Here is a 12,092-nt window from a genome sequence, read left to right on the forward strand (position 1 = left end):
TCAGTTAACAATAGCTTCAGTTGACTAGCAATAGAACAGCAACGCGAAAATCAAACGAGTGAATTTGAAAAGAAATAGGTTTTTTAAACTACCGTACTCGCATCAAAAAACGTGCACATTAAATCAAATTATGTTTTAAAATTACAAATCACAAATTATAACTCTTGCCTCTTGTTAAAAAATGAAGTTTTTTGGACAAGTAGTTCTCGAGAATATGCAATTTTAGTTTACTTGTTACTTTAAGACTGCTCGCCGGCTTTTAAAAAATTCTGACCTATCTTTTAACACTAGTAGGTCTGAAAAAGTATACTAAAAAGTGGTCCAGAATTGGGACTGTGGTCCCAAATGGTCCCAAAATTTAATGGAATGGTCCTTGACCACATATCTATCTGTCTATTCATTTTGGTAAAGATCTTGTAATTACTTTTTGAGTAATCCTGCTAACAAACAAACTAGCCTTCGCGCTTAGCGCGATACTTGGCCAAATCAAAATTGGCCTCCTGACATTGACCCAATTTTCACCAAAAGTGTGTGTCTTATGCTGTGTGATTTAGGCTAATTTCACTACAATCATGTGTATACGAGTTTGGTGTACAGGTTATGTAACCAGCCTTTCAACGAACAATAGCTTCAGTCGGCTAACAATAGAACAGCAACGCGAAAAACACACGGGTGAATTTGAAAAGAAATAGGTTTTGTAAACTACTCGCATCAAAAAACCTCTATATTAAATCTAATTCAGTTTTAAAATTAAAAATCACAAATTATAACTCTTGCCTCTTGTACAAAAATGAAGTTTTTTGGACAAGTAGTTCCCGAGAAAATGCAATTTAAGTTTACTTGTTAATTTAAGACTGCTCACCGGCTTTTGATAATTCTGTCCTATCTTTTAACACTAGCAGGTCTGAAAATAATTTTAAAAAGTGGTCCAGAATTGGGACCGTGGTCCGGATTTTAACCAAAATTGGGCAGTGTCGTCCTTGCACCAGGTGACATGTATGGTAGTAATTTGGAGTCATTCGAATCAAAATTGTGAGCGCTAGAGTGATGACAAACAAACAAACAAACACACACAAACCGCACCAATCAACATACTTGGCCAATTTTCAATTTGGCCAAGTAACAAACAAACAAATGAAAGCACTCAGAAACTGAGTGAAGTACTTGGCAAAATATATCCATTGACTGGGCGCATGTTGAAAGATACAATTTTTGCTTTAGGTATTAGCTTTACATGGTTAAAATACTACTAAGGTTAATAATTTGTTTAAATAATTTTTAATACAAACAATTCCGGCATTGCAACAATGACCTTTCTAAAATCAAGATTGACCAGAATAATGGTCGAGGAGTGTCTTGAAGCTGTGCCGATTTGCGGCGCCTCTGCCTTAACCCATGTAGTAAGCTTAACAGCTTCACCAGTTGACTAATATTTTGGTCCATATCAAAGAATATGTCCATGTTAAAAAAGACAGAACGCGTGTTATTTAATATATCGTACGGAAGATAAGCTTTTGAGACATGACCAATATATCAGTTTTCCTGAAAATCAAGGCATGTTCTGTAAGTATATGTACAGAATGAAATAAGGAAGGACACACGCTAGTACAGTACTAAAAAACTAATTATCAACTAACAATAGTTTAATTTGAATAACAATAGAACAGCAACGCCAAAAACAAACGGGTGAATTTGAAAAGAAATAGGTTTTTTAAAACTACTCGTATCAATAAACCTGTACATTAAATCAAATTATGTTTTGAAAATTACAAATCACAATTTATAACTCTTGCCTCTTGTACAAAAATGATGTTTTTTGGACAAGTAGTTCTCGAGAAAATGCAATTTCAGTACACTTGTTATTTTAAAACTGCTCACCGGCTATTGAAAATTGTCTCCTATCTTTTAACACTAGCCGGTCTGAAAATAATATCATTTTTGTTATTTTCTGAAGTTATTAATAAACCAATTTTGTTGATTTTCAATAGGCATGGTCTGAAAGTATATACCTATCTACAACCAAAAATTCAGAACGATAACTTAAAAACTGTAGGCGCTATCGTGCTAACAAACAAACAAACAAACAAACACACAAACAAAGTAAATACTATACTTGGCAAAATTCTTTTTTGCCAAGTAACAAACTAGCCTTCGCGCATAGCGCGATACTTGGCCAAATCAAAATTGGCCTAATGACCTTGACCCAATTTTCACCAAAAGTGTGTGTCTTATGCTGTGTGATTTAGGCTAATTTCACTACAATCATGTGTATACGAGTTTGGTGTAAAGGTTATGTTCAACTAACAATATCTTCAGTCAACTAACAATAGAACAGCAACGCGAAAAACACACGGGTGAATTTGAAAAGAATTAGGTTTTTAAACTATTCGCATAACAAAACCTGTATATTAAATCAACTTATGTTTTCAAATTACAAATCAAAAATTATAACTCTTGCCTCTTGTACAAAAATGAAGTTTTTTGGAGTAGTTGTTCTCGAGAAAATGCAATTTTAGTTTACTTGTTAATTTAAGACTGCTCACCAGCTTTTGATTATTCTGTCCTATCTTTTAACACTTTCAGGTCTGAAAATAATTTTTAAAAGTGGTCCAGAATTGGGACCGTGGTCCAGATTTTAACCAAAATTGGGCAGTGTCGTCCTTGCACCAGGTGACATGTATGGTAGTAATTTGGAGTCATTCGAATCAAAATTGTGAGCGCTAGAGTGATGACAAACAAACACACACACACACAAACCGCACCGATCAACATACTTGGCCAATTTTCAATTTGGCCAAGTAACAAACAAACACACACACAAACCAAACAGATCAACATACTTGGCCAATTTTCAATTTGGCCAAGTAACAAACACACAAACCAAACAGATCAACATACTTGGCCAACTTTCAATTTGGCCAAGTAAAAAACAAACAAACACACAAACCAAACAGATCAACATACTTGGCCAATTTTCAATTTGGCCAAGTACAGCTATTAATTACTGCTTCGTTCCTTCGTAGCCTACGCGTAGGACATTGTTTTATGATCGCAAACCCACAAAGTATTATTGTCTTTTGATCGCGACCCCACACGCTCCTACGAAAGGTATTGTTTTTTTATTGCGCTCCCACGCAATACCACCACCACCATGTTTTTGGATCGCGATATTACGAGAGGCTTTGTTTTGCTATGCCTCTGATGGAAGGACGTTAAATATACACTATTGTTACCAGGTGTTTAAAGAGAACAATGTTAATATTATAACCCACCTTGGATCGACCAATTCTACCCCTACAGCTACGCCCGAGTAGGCCTGCCTAGCTACAGGCCTTTGCTAGGCTCAGAGGCTAGCGATTGTTGATATTAAATATTGATAAAATGTTTTGTTTCCATTTCGTTGTACAGTAGTTTCTCTAGAAAATTGATTTAAATCATATTCCATGTAAAAATATCAAAATAATACTACGATTGCATATTAGCTCTAAATATGGCCCTATACGAACGAATCAGCCAACACCGCTAAAATAACATATTCGTTGAATAAAATCCAATAACCGACTGGGATAAAAAAAAACATGTGGAACATCGGTGGTCGAGACGAGCACTAGTGCCGTAGTAGGCCTAGTGAACAATTTTCTATTTTGTTAATAATCATCGTCAAACTTAAAACATAGCAATACAATATTTAATCTGTATAATATTTTTATTGCATTTATGGAAACATTCTGACGTATTTCATATTTCATTTACTGCATCCTAGATTGGTACTTTGTACGAACCCAAAAGCGTAGGCTGCATTATTTTGTTTTAAACATTAATCACTAAACATGGAGGTATACCTCCACGGGCTAAATAAAAATATCGGGTGTAACTACTGTATTTTCAATCATTGTTCACCGTGATTCATTGATAACAATGTTGTTTGTAACACATTACAATAGACGCAGGGCAAACAATGGCTCTTGTACGATTGCAATCAAAAAACAATGCAGTTCGTAGGATCGTGATAAAAAAACAATGCCTCGTAGCCACACATAGGCACGAAGCTGGAACGTGGGTTACGTTGCAGTAATTTTTAGCAGTAGCTTTACTGTATATTGTTAACATTAACTCAAACTTGAGACCCATCGTTGTAATCACATTCCAAAAATTGCAAACAAGAATCAGTAGATTCTTAGATAAGTAAGGAGCCTTCACAATGGTGATTTTATATGAACTAGAGAAAGTGTATGTTAGAATTGAAATTTCATAAGATTAACTAATATTGGTAATTGTACACAAACCTGTGTCAAAATTTGCTTCAAATCCAGTGCTTGATACACTGTTATCACTCAATATTCGGATGAACATGTGATTGGATGTTGAATAATAAACATCAGGTAAATCAGATCCACAAAGCTTGGCTATTAAAACAGCAGTATCATCTATTCCATCAAACAACTAAAAAACAAGTAATGACAAGTAATGAATGAACCTAACGTTGAAATCTCATTTTGAAATCATAAATTTAATTCTTAATCAACAATTAAAATTGAGTGTGTACATCCTTCCATTTCAATAAATTAGGCCTAATTTAAACCTTTAAAAAAATTAAATATAAAATAAAAAAATCAATTGTCTACCTCCAAGTAATCATGCTGGCAATCATCGACATTTTCAATATCAAATGCCAGGAAAGTTAATTGAACACGGTGGTCATCAGCTACATTTATCAGCCATGTGCATTCATAGTTATGTGGGTATGGTTGTGGGAAATTCTTGGATTGTATATGGCCACTTGGTGCAGTTTGATTCCCTCCACAACCTGAAAAATACATTTATACAAACACACCTAATCATAGACACATGATGTTTGTCAGCATAACTTTTTTTTTGTCCACTCCTGTGGAATAATATTCTTCCAATAACTTTAGTTTTCATGTGCCAAACAACTATGCACATATAAATGACTTTTCAACTTGACAGCTGAACAGTGTGTTGCATAATGAATAATCTAATAACAATGTATACATGCTCAACAGATCCACAACATATTTTGGGAAGTTCTCAGATAACAAAATCAAACATACCATTACTATTGGCCAAGAAGGTTGCATTAAAGCCTCGTCCATTAATGCTACTGTCAGTATAGAAACGGACATACATTTCATTACCAGTAGTTGTTACAACTGTAGGCTTAGTTTGTTCATCACAAAGTTGTGTAAGATAATTCAGTGAGTCATCTGTGCCAGAATATACCTAAAACACAAGTGGTTAGAGGAAGCTAATGGAAATTACAGTATAATCTTTTTCTTATTGCCTTGTTTAGTACCCTTTAGCGAGGATTAAAATTGAAAATTGTAATGCAACAGATCAGATACTAAATTTAGTTCGGCAACTAAAATGTGCCATTTTTAGGCCCTGTGGCCCCCTATTTCAAAATCCTGGATTCGCCACTGAACATTCAGCAAATGTTTATGATGGGCCGATTTTGAAACAACTTCACTTTCATCCTTTAAACAAGAATGTTTATAACATCCAATTATAGATATCCTGTATACAGTTACAGTTACAATTGAATGTCATCTGCGTATATGTGTGTTAAATATTCTCATTAGGACCAATGACACTGAAATTGTAATAAACGTAGTATGAGAAAAGATAAGGACCACAAACCACCTTGTCTTCAGTGTTTTCATTGCTAATTTTAACCCATTTACTAGATTACAAGTAGGATTTTTAAGGTAAAAATGTTAAAACGGTCTAACTAAGGCAACCTTTTTTACAAAAAAATATCTAAAAAGATCCTTGACCATCACAAGAGGAGGTTATCTGAGTTATGATTATATTTTACAAAATTATGGCTAAAACATACCAATAAGGCATCATACTGGCAATTATTAGACGTTTCCAAATCAAAATCATTTATGGTTAACGTGATAGAACTTCCAATTTCTGAAGTGACAATCCAGTCACATTCTACTTCATGTGGATATCCTTGAGGGTATCCAGGACTTGTGATAACACCACTGTTGTCATTAATTTCACCACCACATCCTACAGAAGAAGCAAAAAAGAAGCAAAATGAATGTGTCATTTATATTACAGAATACACGTTTTAATGTAACTAATTAAACGTTTTGATTACACAGTGAGCGAGGCATTAATTTTATCTCTCCATGTGTCACAAAAGGCAAGGTTCTATTTTATTATTAGCAATAAATCCTCCATGACCATGTCAGCACGCTTCTCGATTGTTGAAGTTGAATTTTCTCATTGTTTCGAGTGATGTGCAAGCTGATTGGGTCTAGCATTTTCGCTTAGCAATGTAATTCAATTCAATTCAATTTCTTTATTGCTGCAAATGCCATCAAGGGCTAATATCCGCTTAAACATACTACATCAATCAAACATAATTATACATATTTATATTTAAAATGTAAACACATAAAATATATAGTCATTACTACTGTAGTGGTGGTTATTATTTTTAATTATTGTAATTATTGTTATTATGATTATAGTTGTTAGTTATCCGCTAACGAAGTTGCTGGATAACCCCTTGTGATTGTACGAAATCCTATTCTTTTTTTTCTTATTCTTCTTTCTTTCTGTAATTTTTGTGTCACGCGTATCTAAAAAACTTGCAAACATAATGTTTCGTAACTTTCTCAACATATAGCGACATAGAGTTCGAGGCGTTTAATTCGGGCCTCGGGATTTCACATTGGGGGAGGAGACCATAGGTAGAGCAAGAGTATTCAATAGTATTTAAGAATAGAGATTTTTCTGATAGCAGATTTGTAGACAGAAGAAATTTGAGTGTGCCACTTAAGGTTGTCAGAAATAAAATGCCAAGGTACTTTAAATGATGGACCTGTTCAACTATAGTTCTATGAAGGTGTAAAGGGCGGAACACAGTAGGTATTCTACGGAAGTCAAAATTTAAAATTTTACATTTATTAGGGGCGAAGGATAAACCATTGTTGAGGGACCAGGATTCTAAATGAGATGCTAGATGTAGATAGCTACGTCTAACCTATGGCCTAACTTTAAACAACTCAACAGTAATATCTTTGAGAATTTGTTGATTTTCCAAACTATTTACTTCTGCGATCATTGTACAATCTTGAAAGCTGCTAAAATTAAGGGCTCACAAAAATGTTGAGCTTTACTATAATTGAAAACAAGATTGTTTAATTGGTTTTTTCTTTCAAAATGTTTAGCAAAATAGTGTAAAGCAATAACAAATTAACATTTGAGAAATTAGGACATAATAGAAATTAAATTTTCAACAAAGATGATTACAGATATTACAGAGTATTTGAGGTACACAGAATATTCACAAAAAATAGGAAGACAGAGAAATAACAAACAAACAATGTCTCTCGTCTTAAAAACACCTTACCATCTACAGCATATATTGCTCTGAAACCAAGTTCTGAAACTGAGGAATCTGTTACAAAGTGAATCCAAAGATTAGAACCAGTACTTTGAAGACTGTAACCTTCTGGCAAAAAAAGTTGTCCACATATAGTTATTATTACTCGTGCTGTCTCATCATCACCATCGCGAACCTAACAAATACAAGTATATAAAAATCAGTGTAAGGTATTTAGTTCTATTGTCCTCAATCAATATCAATTTAGAGTTAGCTTCTAGAAAAAGTAATTGCAAAACCTTGAAAATTGACTAATCAATTAAAATCATTGATTAAAATGTTTTTTCTTGTTCTTATTCCTCTATTGTTCTTTTCTACGTCTATTTTATGTTCTGTGATTCTGGTTTAAAGAGTTCCACCAGTAATTGCGAAATCTCTGATTCATTACTCTGTTCATGATCTTTCAATGCCTTTTTGGGTTCTCTCTTAGTGTTTTTTACTCTTTCAAAGCTCTAGTCAGAGTATGGATAGCAATCTCCTAATGTGTCTCTCAATGCATTTCTTGATGTCTATCTTCATCTATGGACACAATGCTTCACATCTGTCGACTAAGGACTTTACATTTTCACTATGACAATGTAGACTGCTACCCTATTGCGTCGGTTTTTTCTTCATATGTGGGGGCACTAGGTGACTGGCATGTCAACTAGCAAATTTGGGAACTTGTTCATTGTATTTTTGGCATTTGCTCTCTGACATGAATACCAGTGGATAACGTAACGCTTCAGAAGTTTACCAAAATCATAGCCGAGAATGATCTCGCAATGATTTTCTGAGAATGTAAAGTGAATTATTTTTGCAAACTTTGATTTATTGATTTTTAAATAAAGCTTTTAATAAAAAAGCTTATGACCTTGGTCTTATCATTAGGACACCAGCCTTCATTTAGAAAATTAAGGATCAGGCTAGGACACACGTGACCGAAGCCCGTGTACTTCCACTGGCCCAGCGAGGTGGACGGACGAGCACTACTAGGGATTACCAAGTCAGTCATATGTTAACTGGCACGTCAACAAAAATGCCCACCTAATCTAAACGTTCATATACCTGTCAACGAGCAACTTTCGACTACGACCCATGTAGACGTGATCTTCCTTCACTTTCACTCAAATCTAAAAGTCCCTAATAACACTCAGTTTATGTTCCAAAGGATGATTAGAAGTTAAGATACTGGTCTGTTTCCATTGGTTTTCTGTAAACACCTGTTGGTCAACGTTAGTTAAATATTGCAGGTCTTCGGTGCCTATGGGGATAGCAGCTATGATGTCATCTACGTATATCTGCACCATAGGTTTGATGCTAGGTGTAGCTGTATTGTTTGCTCAGTTTTCTAGATTTTCCATAAAAATGTTGGCCATAATGGGACTGACTGGACTTCCCAATGCAATACCTTCTTTTTTTTTTCGTACTGTATGTGGTGTTAAGAACTATATTAGTATTCATATTCATTTATTATCCAGAAAAATAAAAACAATAATACAAAAAGCATAAATTACATAAAACAAAAACAAGCATAGAAAAACGCAGGACACTATCCTGGCGGATTGTCAAAAAGCAAAAATATCGCTATAATAGACTCTCCTGATAGTGCTGGTGGCAAAATAACAGAAACAAGGTTAAACATTTAACAATCCGGTAACATAGAATTTATATAAAACAGAATAAAAATTGCAATCATTATAAATAAACATGTCTGTGATATATACCGGAATCTCAAATAATGCACAAGTAAAGAGTGCGTTAGTGGAGATGACTCTCCACTAACGTACGAATTTAGACATGTGCATTATTTGTTTTATAATATGGGTCTGTGAACCATTTTCAGAAGTCAGGCCTACCACGGCAAGCACCACTAGTCGGCAACCAAATCACCGCCCAGCCTAGCTAGCAAAACAGTCATGTAGCAGTGGTGTGTTTTTGGTTTTTGTGCTATTCTGCAAAACAAGTTAAACGCAGGAGAGTGCTGTGCGGTTATGCTTTTTTGCTGCGCACTTTTTGCACTCCAGTGCATGATAGTAAACGAACTCATTTCACGTCTGATTGGCTACATCCTTGAACCCATGTTATAACAGTTATTGTTAACTTCAAATTTGATTTTAAAATGTTTGATTCTGTTTGTTCTAATATTGTTTACATTTATATCTAAGTGCCCTGCATTATTTCAATGGTCTGGTTGATAGTTGTCTTTGTAAACAATGCAGTGACATCATATGAAATGACCACATGTTTGGTTGGTCAATTTTAATGTTCTTCAAATCCATGGCAAGTTGTTTTGAGTTTTTAATGTGAAATGCTGCATTGTCCACTAAGGGTGAAAGTATTTGTGAAAAACTGACACAAGAACAAGTGATAGCAAAGAGATATGATGATAGACAATGTCACTTGGGGCATCACATAAGGCTATCGATGCTAGTAGCTGCAACGCAGACAAATAAGTCTTTTATTATTCATTTTTTTGCTGACCGGTCATTCTCTTGCACAGCTCCATCCTCTTCCATAATCAATCAAGAAGGCCAATTTATTTGACATCTTCAAACAATTGGCTGAAAACCCATCTCTTTCGCATAGCATATATGAAATGACGTAATTTTCACCTTGTTTTGAGCCTTGTGGTCGTAGAGAAAATTAATTTTGGTTAAGCGCTAACATATATATATTGTTATTTTTTATGGTTTATCAATAGGAAAAAATCAAAAAATTCATCATTTAAAACCAGATAAATTTTTCGAGAATTGATTAAAAAGTGTATTCAACCATTGTTAGGCTAATATAACAATGTTAAGATTGAAAATAATAAGGTATTAACAAACCTGAACATAATCGTAACCACAGCTATTATGATCCTCTAGGTGTAGATTAGTAAATGTAAGATTTATTGTACTACCTAGATTTGCCTGAATACGCCATACACAATCAACATTATGAGGGTAAGGATTTGGATAGTTAGGACTTTCAATTACTCCAGTTCTTCTCTTAAGAACATTATTACAGTCTGTGGAGAGAAAAAAAGTAGATACAATGCATTTATTCCTGAAGCTTTTTTTTATTGTGAGTTTTGAGTTTATTTTAATTTATTTTATAGAGGATGATATTTTCAGAATTGAATTCTTACTTGAAGCATAAGATGCCAGGAAACCACGGCCACTAATACTGAAGTCAGACCTGAACTTCACTCTCATCTGGTAATCAGTTGATTGTGTAGGTAATAAAGGAAAAACTTCACCACAATATGTTATTATAACGGAATCTGCTTCTGTTGCTCCATCATATACCTAAAAAAGAAACTAATGTAATGTAATGGACATCTCAGTAGATGACTTTTGTTTTTGTTTATTTATTGCCAAACGCAAGCGTTGCCACACGAAAATTACACAGTCAATATCATCATACTCGAGAATTTGCTGGATTTTATATGTTTAATGACAGGGGCAAGATAATTAAGCGAAAATTACTCAGTCAATATCATACTCGAGGATATATTTACTTGCAGTAGTAGTCATGTGATGCAGTTTCAACCAATCACGTTCACATTATTACATAGGCTATGTAGTAAACATATTACACATAAAAAAAACATACACATTATAATAAAAATATAAGAATATATATACGAATATGTCTAAACGTTTACAATCCGAATTTCCAGCAAACACGGCACTCTCTAGGCCCAGAAACCAAACAAGTTTAACTATAACTTAGGCCAGAACTTGCTTGTCTGTGTACATTTTTTTGAGAGCTACTTTTATTGCTTTTTTTATACTTGGTAATAAGAAAAACAAATTTATGCTGATCTATATAAATCTTGATATACTGAGGACATTTTGGACACTGAATTCCTCCCTGAAGAAAAGAAGGTTGTTCTCAAAGGAGAAGAAAATCTATGCCAAATAATAGATCGTCTGATCGGATGGATTTCTATAAAATATTTTTGCCAGAAATCAAATTTGTTGTTGACTCAATTAAGTGGGCCTAAAAAAGGAAAAATGAGCTGTTCACAAAATAGAGGCATCATTAACTTGTTCCAAGTTAAATACTTGGGTGTTGAACTTGATAGAAAACTTTCAGGAGAATTAATTGCAAAATCAATTGGTAAGAAAAGTGCAGATAGACTACGATTTATGTACAGACAGGCAAAAGCTGTAAATGTAAACTCAAAGAAAATACTTTGCTCTGCATTAATCCAATGTCACTACGATTAAGTTTGCTCATCATGGTATTCAGCTCTTCCAATGTACATGAAAAATAAATTACAGGTTATGCAAAATAAAGTAGTTCGTTTCATTAGAAATAAGGGACCACGCAGTCATGTTGGCAAGCGTGAATTAGATGAGCTTGGTATGTTAAACGTTGCAGATCGTGTTATTCAATTAAAACTAAACCATGTATACAAAATATCAAAGTCTACCGGACCAGAATATCTTAATCAGCATTTTATTAACATTTCAGAAAGACATAACTACAATACTAGACAAAGTGAAATGAATTATGTTAAAACAAGAGTAACCAGCCAAAATAGTAATAGTCTTCAACTAGTCTACATAGATTTAAACATCAAGTTAAATTACACTTAGCGACCAAATCCAGTTTGCATACTGGGGTTAATTAAATTAGTATCATTATTTTAATATTTTACCGTACATATTTTACATATTTTAAAGTATTTAACTCA

General features: G+C 33.9%; 1 protein-coding gene across 2 annotated transcripts in view; it reads right to left on the reverse strand.

Moving 5' to 3' along the window:
- Positions 1-12,092, reverse strand: part of LOC140040708 (cubilin-like) — a 143,223-nt gene that overhangs the window by 67,758 nt on the left and 63,373 nt on the right. For both annotated transcript variants that reach the window (XM_072086837.1, XM_072086838.1), the window contains 7 exons: positions 10,536-10,695; positions 10,234-10,415; positions 7,391-7,559; positions 5,858-6,039; positions 5,073-5,241; positions 4,626-4,807; positions 4,287-4,443 (listed from right to left, as the gene is read on the reverse strand). In XM_072086837.1, the coding sequence (XP_071942938.1) occupies positions 4,287-4,443; positions 4,626-4,807; positions 5,073-5,241; positions 5,858-6,039; positions 7,391-7,559; positions 10,234-10,415; positions 10,536-10,695 (1,201 nt within the window). The remainder of the gene's footprint in view (positions 1-4,286; positions 4,444-4,625; positions 4,808-5,072; positions 5,242-5,857; positions 6,040-7,390; positions 7,560-10,233; positions 10,416-10,535; positions 10,696-12,092) is intronic.

Source organism: Antedon mediterranea, chromosome 2, assembly GCF_964355755.1.
Source record: "Antedon mediterranea chromosome 2, ecAntMedi1.1, whole genome shotgun sequence".
Classification (NCBI taxonomy): domain Eukaryota; kingdom Metazoa; phylum Echinodermata; class Crinoidea; order Comatulida; family Antedonidae; genus Antedon; species Antedon mediterranea.